The 14,100-nt window shown below is 42.7% G+C and overlaps 1 protein-coding gene across 4 annotated transcripts in view; it reads left to right on the top strand.

The window, feature by feature from the left end:
• INPP5A (inositol polyphosphate-5-phosphatase A) overlaps positions 1 to 14,100 on the top strand; it is a 358,729-nt gene that overhangs the window by 2,292 nt on the left and 342,337 nt on the right. For 2 of the 4 annotated variants that reach the window (XM_075843180.1, XM_075843179.1), the window contains exon 2: positions 14,001 to 14,100. The exons of the other annotated variants lie outside the window; for them this stretch is intronic. In XM_075843180.1, the coding sequence (XP_075699295.1) occupies positions 14,001 to 14,100 (100 nt within the window). The remainder of the gene's footprint in view (positions 1 to 14,000) is intronic. 4 annotated transcript variants of the gene reach the window in all.

The following is a 14,100-nucleotide window of genomic DNA, read 5'->3' on the forward strand; positions in this document are numbered from 1 at the left end:
ACACAACACGTCGTTCTAAGTATTGGTTGTGTAGCCATTGTTAGGACCTCCACTGATGAGACATTAAAAAGACAAACCATCACTGTCATGAGTGTTAGGCCGGATTCACACGAGCGCTGCGCAACACGGCAGACTTTCACGTCCGAGGTGCATCCGTGCTTTGCGCTGCGGGACGCGATGTCATGCATCCCCCATAGATTAGTCTATGGAGGGAAGCCTGATAATAGGACATGTCCTATTTTCTCACGGACCCTTTACACAGTCCGTTGAAACAACGGCCGTGTGAACGGCCACATTGAATTATATAGGTCTGTGTAAAGGCCGTTGTTTCAACGGCCGACACACGGACGTTTAACACGTTGGTGTAAGTAAGGCCTTAGGGCTCCTCCACACGTAGCGGAATTGCCGCACTTTTTCCGGACGTAATTTTGGCCAGAAAAAACGCAGCAGAATACAGGAGTAGCATAGTGGATGAGATGTAACATCTCATCCACGTGCTATAAGATTTCAGAGCCGAAATTGACCTGCGGTGCGTATTTTTCGGACCGCAGCGTGTCCATTCCTTCTGCGGAAAGTGTGCAGAATTGCTGCCTTTTTCAGAGGGCATGTCTCCATGTCCTAACATTGGGAGGAACGCAGCAACTTCCGCACCATTTTCTGCTGTAAAAACCACAGGAAATGGTGTGTTTTTGCCGCAGCGGAAAGCCTTTGACTTTCAAAGGAATTGCTGCAGAAATTTTCTGCAGCAATTCCGTTGTGTGAGGACAAGCCCTTCGTCTGAGCCATTTCATATTTCTAAGGCCTTATTCACACAAGTGCATTTCACATCTGTGTTACTCGCGTTAAAACAACGGACGTCACACAGGCATATACAATTCAATAGGGCCATTCAGACATTTTATTTTTCACGCAGCATATGTCCGCTGCGTGAAACTCACCGCATATCCTATTGTGCATTTTTTGCGCAGCATACACCCATTGAAGTCAATGGGTGCGTGACAAAAAACGGACAGCACACGGACGCACCAGTTGCTAAAGAAATGAGGAAAAAATTAAACACCTTCAGTGTTTTGTTTTTTTTGCTGACGGAAAAAACGAGTAACATACGTGCGTAAAAACGCAGTAGAGCACCGTACACGGATGCCACACGGGACTACAACGCAGGGAAAACTCTGCGTTTTTTTTTACACGTGTAGAATGGACACGCTCGTCTGAATTAGTCCTTAAAGTGTTCCTCCACAAGTGTTTCCCGCCAAGTTGAAAAGTGAAGGCGGGAAGTCAGACAACATTACTATGTTGCATTCCCCTCCTGCCAAGCGCCTATACTAAAATTATAGAAATATAATCCATCAGTCAGAGCCCTAAGGCCTCGTTCAAACTCAGTTTTTTGACGATTTGATTTTAATGGGAGGCGGAGGCGTTTTTTTTTCCCCTGAGCGGAAAAAACTTTTTCGGGAAAAAGCAACATGCCCTATCTATGGGAGGCAGAGAAGGCAAATTTCACTGTGTTTTTGCCCGTGGCACTCAATGGGCGCGAGCGAAGAAACTTGGAAAACGGCGTGCAGGCTTGCAAAAAACTGTGTGAACAGGGCCTAACGGTGGTCATACACCTTAGATAGCTGTCGACCGAATGACCCCCTTCCCCATACACATGCAAGTTCATCTGAGCGTGCATGTGTACCTAATGGGGAGAGGGGAATAAGCCGCTGCTAGACACCTCTGGCGGCTGCTCATCTGTGAAAACAAAGTATCATTGAAATCCAACATGCCCATTCCTTTTTTTTTTTTTTTTCTGACATCTGTCGCCAAGGAAGAGTCTGGACGCACCCATCCACATTAGACAGCAGGATGGTGGGCCGAAATCAGCGGGTTCAGCCGACGTTCATCTTCTTTGTATGGGCACCTTTAGGCAAGTGTTGCCCACTAGTCATGGTAAAATGTCAGGATTGATTCAACTTAATATTGATAGGGAAAGTTGCAAGCTACTTTGTGACAATTGCAAAACAAATCCAACATGGTCTCTTGCAACTATTTTCCCATAGGGAAACATTGACATTTGAGTCCCCATATTTACAGTCCTGTCAAATTCTCATTTGTTAGGTAGGAATCACAATTTAGCTACAGTACAGGTAAATAACCAGTTCAGCTCTGCTATATCTACATACTGCATCATTGCTAGAGCAACTATTATTTTGTTATAGCCAGTGAATGTTTTTTTGCGCTTTTACTTTTTTATAAGGTGTGACTGAACTGTACATTCAGGCTTTTGCCTCCCACGTTGCGGAAGAAAGGTTTGGTGGTTGTTTCTTTGAATTTTGTGGTGTGCGCTCATAAACGTTGCTCTACGGCAGTGGTCTGTAGCGACAGTTGCTTGATGGAACGAAATAAAATTATCTGTCAACGTTAGGAGGCCTGCAGATGGGGTTAAATCTTGTATGTAGTTCTGGAGACTCATCTTGGCCTCTGGGGATTGATCATTGTAACCCTTTCTCTGCTGTTAAGGAATCTAGCTTATTCTTCTAGTGTAATGTATCTGATCTGTTCCAGCCCATAACTAACACCATTAAAACCTGACCGGGTAAAGGAAAGTACACGGGTGCAAATGTTGACCTTCTGACGGTTTTACAGCTGCATATAGAATAAATCGATAGAAAATGTTTAGTAACTTTACATATCATTTAGGGATCATGATTTACAGCTTGTTTTATAGCCCAGCGTACGTTCACATTGCTGCAAGTTTTGCATTATTTCCTACTTGTTTAGTGTCAAAGCTCGCTCTGATTTACATTCTAGGACGTGTCATTTATACCAGACATTATACAGAGATCTGAAAAGCTAACGCCCCACTCTATAATAGGAGCTCAGCTAATGTTCGGCATGTGTCAGTCAAACAGTTTGACTGTTTCCAATAGCAACCAGCAGAATTGTCAATGCAGAACTGGGATATGATACAGATTGTAACTCCGGATCGGTCTCAGAAAGTTGAGTAACTTTTCAAATATATTGTGTAACTTATCAATGTTGCATCTGACAGTAACTTTGGAGCAGTCCAAAAAAGTTGGATAACCGTCAAATTCCATAAAAGTTAATGAAAATAGTTTAATTGCCTTACAAAAGTAAGTCCATTTTGTCACTGAAGTGTTCCTCCATTTATAGAATTATTACGGCCGGCCGCACTAAATTTAAAGGGGTATTCCAACCTTAAGTATTTTTACCTATCCACTGGATGGGTGAAAAATTCTAGATCGGTGGGGGTCAGACTGCTGGACTTTTGCCAGACGGCGGCTTGAAGTTTGAATTTAGCGGAGGCCGGCCGTGTGCGGTGCTTCTTCGTTCAAAGTCTGAGGCTGATGGAAACAGCAGAGTGTGAGTGGACGCTTCTAGATTAAAGGCAACCATATTAGTCGGAAACTTCTGCAAAGTTCACTTTATAATTAACAGGGGCTTTGCAGGAGGGGCTTCAGGTTTACTACAATTGCCTTGCATAAACCACCAGGAGTTTTATACGTTATCCGTTTGCCCTGAACCATACACATGGTTTTCTCTTTGTGTTACATTGTTGTCATTTGGTGAGTAAGATACTTTGAATATGGACTTGAATCTTGGAAACCGCAGTAAAACTTCATGCTTAATGTATTTTTGCATTAATAAACTGTACGTAGGTGGTGCCATATTTCATACTTCTATGCTCTTTAGTTATGAATATGCAAATTTTTCCTATATCATATGTTCGACATTCTGCCACCAACCAGACGTGATAAAATTGTAATGGATTACGTAGAGCGTTGTTCCCTAATAAAAAAAACAAAAAAAAACAAAACATAAAAATGTAAAAAATAGTTCTTGTGCTTTTCTTGTCGTTTTTTTTTTTTTTTTTTTTTTTTTTAATTCAATAGGAGTAGTTATGCAGTGAGGGGGAGGGGGCTGGTTAAGTGTTTGTGTAAGGCCCCTTTCACATCGCGTTTGTGCTATCCGCCGAGAGTATACTTTTTTTAAAAAAAACAAAAAACGTGGACCATTGAAAACTTAGGGTATGTTCATACGGCAGCCTCCGTTACGTAATTTCAGACGTAATGGCATGTGCAGGCGCTTTTCGCTGCGTCAATTACGGACGTAATTGGACCTGTTTTTCTATGGAGTCAATGGAAAACTGCTCCAATTACATGTCAAGAAGTGACAGGCACTTCTTTGACGCGGGCGTCTTTTTTACGCGCCGTCTTTTGACAGCGGCGCCTTAAAAAAATGACCGTCGGCACAGTACATCGTAAAACCCATTCAAATGAATAGGCAGATGTTTGCCGATGCGTTGGAGCCGTATTTTCGGACGTAATTCGGGGCTAAAACGCACGAATTACGTCCGTAAATAGTGTGTGTGAACCCAGCCTTAGGGTATGTGCACACGGCAGCGTCCGATACGGCTGAAATTACGGAGCTGTTTTCAGGAGAAAACTGCTACGTAATTGCTCGTCCTCGCATTTTGCAAGGTGTCATTGACGGCCGTAATTTAGAGCTGTTCTTCATTGAATTCACTGAAAAACGGCTCAAATTACGTCCAAAGAAGTGTCCTGCACTACTTTGCCGCGGCAGTCATTTTACACGTCGTCATTTGACAGCTGGCAAACGACGACGTGTAAATTACAGGTCGTCGGCAAACCCATTCAAATGAATGGGCAGATGTTTGCCGACGTATTGGAGCCGTATTTTCAGGCGTAAATCGAGGCATAATACGCCTCGTTTATGCCTGAAAATAGGTTGTGTGAACCCAGCCTAATACAAGCCTGTACTGTTTACGTCCATTTTTTTAAAAAAAAATCTTTAGCTTGTACTTTCAGCCTATACTCGTACGTCGGTATACGTTTGTCCATTTTTTTTTTTTTACCTAAAAAAAAAAAAAGTGTATTTGTGTGTATATATATATATATATATATATATAATTTTTTTTTTTAGTAAACACTGATAAAACTGATAGATTTACTGTATCTAAACGGATACAAACATATAGCGTTACGTTTGCATACTTCGTCCATTGAGATCAATGCTAAAAAAAAGTTACGTCGCGTATATGTTTTCAGTACTTTCATAAAACCGTATCCCAACGTAAACCATGATAAACATAGGCCAAACGGATGCTATTTTGGTCTAAAGTTTGACCGTTCTAGTCTACGTATACCCCGAGCTACACGTTTCAATACCTTTTTTTTAGTGTTTAAAGACGTATACGTCCGGCCGATAGCACAAACGAGATGTGAATGAGGCCTAAGAATTTGCGGATTAGCCGTTCAGGAGTCTGCGAATACCCCAATGGGAACTGTTTGGGTAAGTTCACATGCAGTAGATCTGTTGCAGAAATTGATTCAAATAAAAATCTGTTTTATTCATCTAAATAAAGCTTGCAGAAATCCATGCATCTGCTGCAGAAACCAAACCACTTGCAGAAATTTCTGAAACAAATCTGCCACATGTTAACCTACCATTAAACTATGTTCACACAGGGCGGATACGCTCCGTAAAAGCGCACAGTGAATCCGCCCTGGGTGCCGCAGGCAATTCCAGGCGAAAAAAACCGCACCAAATTGTGGTGCAGTTTTTCAGCCGGAATGTCCGTTCGGAAAACTGCACATGAAGAAAAAAAATAAGTTTCGTATTTACGCAGCCATGGCGACACGTTATTCTCTTGTCCTGCAGGCCAGCCTCCCAGGAGGCCGGCTTGGATGAAGAAGCACCGAATTCTGGTTAAGTATAAGATTATTTTGAGTTGCGATCTTTGCGGCAGAATCGCAGCTGTTCAGCTGCAAAAATCGCAACATCTGTTTGTTGTGCATTTTAACTCCCCATTGAATTAAATGGGAAAAAGCAGCAATTACGCAAACTGGCATTCTGCGTTTCCTTCACTCATCATTTACGCAGCGTGTGGATGAGATTTGTTCAAATCTCATCTGCTTTGCTGCTCCAGCTACGGATTTTCCGCAACAAAATCTATTTGTAAACTTACCCTAGAGCTGGATTCTCACAGTATAGAAAATCCACAGCGGATTACAGTCCCAGCTATGTGGATGAGATTTGAACAAATCTCATCCACATACTGCTGAACATCTTCTTGACGGAAATCCGCAGCGTGCTTATTCTGTTCTGGATGTTCACTTCGAATTTCAGCCTTTTTAATGGAGAAGGGGGGAAATCCGCAGCAAAATCTGCATGTAGCGTGTGTATATTTTGTTGCGTAAAACGTTGCAGGAATGCGGCAGAAAATCTACAGCATATCTGTTCGTCATTCCTCCTTGAAATTTACAAATTGACGACCGGGTGTTACCTTGTCAGTCTCCCTCTATCAGCACTGATTGGACCGTGTCAGTTTGTGTAGGGACACACCCCCAAACTGGTAACTCTCAGTTGTCAATTCATTCATAAAGTTCTAGGAGGAATAATAGAGGAACGGCACAACGCAGAGTTATAAGAAAATAGGCTACAGAATTGTGATTTACATGGGGAATACAATTTATTAAAACAGACATAACAGGAGAGTTGACAGATCTTCTCTAAAGTAATAAAATAGAGCCTTTATACACCTCATATGGGTTTGCGCTGTTTTGGGGTGGGGCTCTTTTTTTTTTTTTTTTTTTTTTAATTTTTATTTATTTATTTTTTTCCCCCATAGACTTTTTCTTTTATATAACTTGACCAGAGAATATGCTGTAGATTTTCAAATTCCTAATCTGCCCTATATGTCACAGTGCAAAAGGGTAAAATCCATGGTCCTTGGAAATAGCCAGGATTAAAGGCCCTTTTACATCGGCCGATAAGCGGCTGGTGCAGCGAGCACCGATCAACGAGACATCATTGATCGGCGCTCGCTTGCTCCTGTCACCCGGAATTATGGATGGGGACGAGCGGACGATACTCCGATCGCTCGTCCCCATCCATTATTATCATGTTGGCAGCGCGTCTCTGCTGCCAACGATAATATTTAACCTTTTTAAAACGATAAGACCAGCAGATGACTGAGCAAACGCTCGATCGTCTACTGATCGTTCCCCTGTTTACATCGGGCGATTATCGGCAATGAGCGTTATATTAACGCTCGTCTGCCCTATAATCGTTCTGTGTAAAACCCCCTTAACTCTTGTTGGTCTTGCCTCAGATTTGCAGGCGATTTTACATAATGGAAGTCGTCAACTGCATGTGGACAGGGTGAACATAACAAATCTTTATGGCTGAACATTCACTTGAGACTTTTAGTATAACTAGAGAAAAGCCTCAATTATTAACTAGCTTATTTTCCTTGTTCTGCAAAGTTTCTTATCTGGCAGCCTCTTGAGGAATGTGAAGATGTGTGTCTTATCTCTGACCACTGTCCAGTGCTTTTAAAGGGAATGTGTTGCCAGCAAAACCTTTTTTTTTTTTTTTTTAGTTAAACAATTAGTGTATAGGTGATTAAACATTGTTCTAATTTATTTATTTTTTTCACGAGTCAGGAAATATTATTAATTGGATTCTAACTTATAATATTTCCCATTGCTGGTCACTAGATGGAGCCATTCCCAAAATTGCAGCATTGCATGTGGTAAAGCAACCACATTGCTTTATGCTGCAAAATTGGGTAAAAAGCCCTCGCTCTAGTGAGCTCTCAGCATCCCCCCCTCCTTTATCCTGGCTAGTGCCGGGAGAAACTAGAGGTTTGAACGGTCTAACCTCCTACACTGTGTGTCACCATTTTTTGAGCTAACACACAGTGTAGAAGGTTTACATACAGTAGTAAACACACACTGAAACACAAACATACATAGAAATCCCTTACCTGTTCCTGCCGCCGCCGCTCCCTCCGGTCCGTCTGCTCCAAGTGCACAAGTCCGGAAGCCGCGACCGGAAGTAGTAATCTTACAGCCCGGCCGCGACTTCCGGTCCACAGGAAAATGGCGCCGGACGGCGCGCATTTCAAATTGAACTGTGTGGGAGCGGCGCATGCGCAGTTCCCACACAGCGGCGTACATGTTAGTGGATGGAACGGGCCCCGTTCGCAGTCCCTATGGGACTGGAGCTGCCGTATTCCATGTCTGTATGTGTCGTTAATCGACACATACAGAAATGGAAAAAAAATGGCAGCCCCCATAGGGAAGAAAAAGTTTCTTATTTTTACAAAGTAACACACAAACACACAAATTAATCCAAACGTTTTTAATAAAGCACTAATATCTTTAACATATTAAAAAAAAAATTGTGGTGACACTGTTCCTTTAACTCCAGCCTCCTCTATAACAGGCAAGTGTATCCTATTACAGGTTTAGATGAAATTATCCAGGATTAAAATAATGATTGAAATAACTTTTGAGAATTGAATCTGCTGTTATTGTAATAAAGGCGCTTTTACACTGTCAAATGATCGGGTAAACGAGTGTTCATATGAAAGCCCGTTCCCAATCATTGCCCTAAACAGGTCAACAATCAGCCGATGAATGAGCAAACGCTGGATCATTGGCTGATCTACTCATTTATGCGGCCAATAAATGGTCACTAGCTGGCAGCACATCTCCCTGTGAAAACATAGGGGGACCCAACAGACCTGCTCTTGGGACCATTTAGACCCCATGCACACAACTGTAGACTTCGTAACTACGGACGGACCGTAATTACGGTCCCATTCATTTCTATGGCCGACAGACACCTTCCTGTATATTTACGGGTAGGTGTCCGTGCTGTAGAAACCTTCCGTAAAAAATAGGACATGTCCTATTATTTTACGGACCGTGCTCCCATACTTTATAATGGGAGCATGGCCCGCAAATACGGATGGTTGTGTGCATGAGGTCCTAGATGACTATTGCTGGACCATCAATATTATTTATGGGAAAAGCCCTTCAGACAGTTTCCCATGGGTCGGAGACACTACGTAAAAATCACGATATATCCGACCTGAAACCTGCAGTACATTTCGTCCAAAACAACTGCACCACGTTGTCGTGTGGTTTTTCGAACGGAATTTCCGCAGTGGAAAAAACGCTGGGGAGAAAAAAAAACTGCCTCCTGGGTTGATGATGTAGGCCATGTGATGCTGCAGCCTATGATTGGCTGCAGCAGTCACATGGGATGAAACGTTATCCCAGGACGACTGTCTACCGGCAGAGAAGAGGGATGTATAATTTTATCAATTTTTTTTTACCATGTGTTGCGAATTTTGCGGCAGATTCGCTGTGGCTCCCTTGCAAAAGTTATAGACGCTTAGCTTTTCGTTGCGGGTTTTGCATTCCCATTGTATTCAGGAAAACCCGCAACAGAAAATCAACGAAAACGCAGCATAAATTGATATGCTATGGAATTAAATTCTTCACCTTATGCAATTTATTAACATTTTACTCTGCGTTTTTTTTTGTTTCTAAATCTCATCCGCTTTGCTGCTACTGTAAGTGCTACGGAATTTCCTCTGTCTGTCTGTCTCTGTCTGTCTCTGTCTGTCTCTGTCTGTCTCTGTCTGTCTCTGTCTGTCTCTGTCTGTCTCTGTCTGTCTCTGTCTGTCTCTGTCTGTCTCTGTCTGTCTCTGTCTGTCTGTCTTTCTTTCTTTTCCCGATTCTTTGGAAAGTTTCCTGTATATGGTTTTTCCTGTGTTTTTATGATCTTATTGTTTGTTCCGTTGATACAACCCTGTTATAATAATGCGCTTCAGCTTGTGGGGATAAGTTGACTCTGCGGAATTTTGCTGTTTTCTCTTTGAAAGTTATGTCCATATGTGTTTCACATATTACTTCAATAAACAAATTATTGAAACATAAAGGACTGGGCAAGTTGAGTCTTCAATCCGTTACTTACTGGCCAGAGGGTTCATTGAAGGTGTTTCCACCATTAATATTTGTCACCTATCCGCAGCATATGTATATAAACCATTTTATTTTTTTTGTGCTCTGTGGCCATTTGGCTGGAGAAATTGATTTGCTTTGATAGGTTGTTATAAATATGCCTTGATTTAAAGAGGTATAGTTTCGAAAGTCAATTGTAATACATCCTGTTAGAGAATTCTGAGGTGAGGGGAATTGTCTGTTTGGGAAGAGTGGAGATCGGTCACAAAGGGCGTCTATCACTCTGGAGGACTTGTCCTTTATTACACAGATGAACCATTGATTTAAATGGGCATTGTATAGTGCTTAATTTACCCTGTGGTGGCATTGCAGGGACATTAAGCACTTAATGCCTTTTCTTACACGTGCCAATAAACGGGCTCACGTTCGTTCCCGATCATTGCCCTATGTAAACAGGGCAACGATCAGCTGATGACAGAGCAAATCTCCCTGTGTAAACGGAGCAGTGTTTCCAACATGATGCAAATGCGATGGGACTTGAATGAAGCAAACTAGCGCCATCGACTTGCTGCATCGTTGACCGTCTCTCGTTTTTCCTGGCTAGAATCGGGCCCTATAAAACCACCTTTACTTCCAGGGTACCCCACAAATTAAAACTGATTGCTGGCAGCCTCAGAAGGGGAATCTTTTGAGAACCGTTTAGTGCCAGGGGACTTTTGTAACCAGTAAAGATTGTGCAAAGCGGAGAACTTGTTGCAGAACTTTCTGCAGCTGCAAATTAGTTTCACTCATCTGAATGGGGTTGTTTTGGTAGGAAGACTTGGATTTCTTCAATGCCCTTTCAAATGAATAGGACCGTTGCAAAAAACATCTGTAGCATGTGGATTCACCCATAGGGTAAGTTCACACAGGTTGGATTTGCTGCTGAAAGTTTCCACAGAAATCCACAAGAAAAAAAAATCTCTGTGCAATTCCTTTTGAAGCAGAAAAAAAAAATCATTCATTTACAATCTGCAACAATACATTGCTTGCGTATAATTACTTCCCAAATGAAGAAAATCTGCAACAAATCTGTGTCTCTGAGACTGCATGTGGATGAAATTTGTTAAAATCTAATCCACCTGCCTGGTACTGTATTGCGCTACAGATTTTTCTTGCTGCTGCAAATTTGAAGTATTTCCGTCCGTGTGAATTCACCCTTCGATCAGAATGTCACACGCAGTTTTTTTTGAGCCAAGCACAGGTTTAGATACAAAAGAAAGATGCATCAGTCTCTAAACCTTTCCTTCTCTTTGCATCCACTTCTGGCTTTTGCTCAAAAAACTGCGCCAAAAACTGCATATGTGATCATGGCCTTAAAGAGATCAAGCTGCTGACAGATAACCGTGATTACACCTCATGGGCAAATAGTGTATGGGCACAGGGCTTTAAACGGTTTAGTCCTGATCTGGCATTTTGTGCCGTACTAAGCAAACTCTTTTGTACTGATAGATCTATACCCAGGAGAACTGATCCCATCAAACACAGCAAATCTCTATACACTCCTTTATTTCTCTTGTGCTTCTCTCGCATTATTTACATTTCCCATCTCCTCCAGCAAGGTTACAAAATAAACTTGCAAGCTGAAAGACTAAATTTAAAGCGGACAGCTGGTTTACACATGCGTGAGGCAGAGTTATTGTGAAGTTGTGATTATTCATGAGCTCATTGAGATGTGTGCGTTCAGCGGGAGAGCATCCTGTACCTGTGAATTGTCACCCTTGACACAAAAAGGTGTAAAAACTGTGGCAACATAATGACTGCCCGACAAGCCGCAATTTGTATAGTGCAAATAGCGTGCTCTTCCATCTCCAGGCTTATTTATTCCACATGGAGGATTTTATAGGAGTGATTTAGACTCCATCAGCAGCTTTTGTGTCATAGATAAACGTGTGCCCAACGTTGGGGAGATGTAAAAATCATTCTTGTTGAATTGACTGATTGCATTTGTAATTGCAGCCCCTAACTAAAAGTCTTGGGAAGAGGACAGTGTAGGGTATGTTCACACGCAGTAGTTTCAGACGTAATTCGGGCATTTTACGCCTCGCATTACACCTGAAAAAATGCCCCTAATACGCCTACAAACATCTGCCCATTGCCTGCAATGGGTTTAACGATATTCTGTTCCCACGAGCCTTTATTTTACGCGTCGCTGTCAAAATACGGCGCGTAAAATGACAGCTCGTCAAAAGAAGTGCAGGACTCTTCTTGGGACGTTTTTGGAGGTGTTTTTCATTGACTCCATTAAAAAACAGCTCCAAAAACGACCGTGAAAAACGCGAATTGTTAGGGTATGTTCACACGAGGGCGTCCGTTACGGCTGAAATTACGGGGATGTTTCAGCCTGAAAACATCCCCGTAATTTCAGCCGTACCGGCATGTGCAGGCGCTTGAACGCCGCGTCCATTACGGCCGTAATTAGCGCTGCTATTCATTGGAGTCAATGAATAACGGCTCCAATTACGGCCAAAGAAGTGACAGGTCACTTCTTTGACGCGGGCGTCTATTTACGCGCCGTCATTTGACAGCGGCGCGTAAATTTACGCCTCGTGTGAACAGACAAACGTCTGCCCATTGCTTTCAATGGGCAGATGTTTGTCAGCGCTATTGAGGCGCTATTTTCAGACGTAATTCGGGGCAAAAACGCCCGAATTACGTCCGTAAATAGGCCGTGTGAACATGCCCTTAAAAAAAAAAAGTCAATCAGGGGCTGGTTTCGCCTAAAAACAGCTCCGTATTTTCAGACTTTTCTGGTCACTGCGTGTGAACATACCCTTAGGCTCCCTGCACACGCTGCAGTTTTTGTACTTGCTGCAAAAACATCCCAATTTAGGCTGGGTTCACACGACCACTTTATTTCGGGCGGAAGTCCCGGACCGAACTCTGTGCAGGGAGCTGGGCTCCTAGCATCATAGTTATGTACGATGCTAGGAGTCCCTGCCTCTCCGTGGAACTACTGTCCCATACTGAAAACATGATTACAGTACGGGACAGTTGTCCTGCAGAGAGGCAGGGACTCTTAGCATCGTACATAACTATGATGCTAGGAGCCCGGCTCCCTGCACTGAGTTCGGTCCGGGACTTCCGCCCGAAATACGTCCGTCGATTACGGACGTTAAAGTGGTCGTGTGAACCCAGCCTTAGGGTATGTGCACACACACTAAATACGTCCGTAATTGACGGACGTATTTCGGCCGCAAGTCCCGGACCGAACACAGTGCAGGGAGCCGGGCTCCTAGCATCATACTTATGTACGATGCTAGGAGTCCCTGCCTCGCTGCAGGACAACTCTCCCGTACTGTAATCATGTTTTCAGTACGGGAGAGTTGTCCTGCAGCGAGGCAGGGACTCCTAGCGTCATACATAAGTATGATGCTAGGAGCCCGGCTCCCTGCAGTGTGTTCGGTCCGGGACTTGCGGCCGAAATACGTCCGTCAATTACGGACGTAAATAGTGTGTGTGCACATACCCTTAGATGAATGGAACAGATCTTTAGCCGTAGAAATGTCCAACAAATTCTGCAGCCTGTGCAGTGGGCCATAGAACACTTAATACTAAGGCCTTGTTCACACACTGCAGATTTTGCTAGGATCTTGAAGCCAGAATAAGCAACACAGCCTAAACAGAACATATATAAAGGAATACCTTATACTGTAGGTCTGCTCCCCTGGATCCAATTCTGGTTTTAGCTTAAAAATTGCAAGCAAAATCTGCACTGTGCAAACAAGGCCTAAAGCTCATGCACATGACCATATTTTTTTCAGTGTGATATCTGCATTATTTGCAACATGTCAAGTGATACAAGATGTTTTTTTTTCTAAACATAACATCCTATGGGTAATGTATGGCATACATCAAGTGCATCTATTAAACATATGTCATGACCTTTTCATGACTTCTCCATTAAATGCATGCCATAATAGCCTCTAGTTGACGGATGCCTAACGGTGGTATCTGTCACACAGACTATTATGGGATCCGTTTAATGTAGAAGTCATGAGATATACGTTAAACTGATAACCATAATAGTCTATGGGTGACAGATGGATACTTGTTGTGAATGAGGCCTATTCCTGTATGCAATGGAGCGTGACACAATTGGACTTTCTCTTTGAGAATCTGTGAAGGGAAAAAATACAAACTTTTTTTTTTTTTTTTTTTTTTACCGGTTTATAGAATCGGAGGTGCATGGAGGCATATGGAAAGCTATGGACTGCACTGTATAGATCCGTACAACATGCATGAGGCCTACATTTTAGCAGTAAGATATTTCCAA

This window comes from Rhinoderma darwinii, chromosome 11 (genome assembly GCF_050947455.1).
Source record: "Rhinoderma darwinii isolate aRhiDar2 chromosome 11, aRhiDar2.hap1, whole genome shotgun sequence".
NCBI classification, from domain to species: Eukaryota; Metazoa; Chordata; class Amphibia; order Anura; family Rhinodermatidae; genus Rhinoderma; species Rhinoderma darwinii.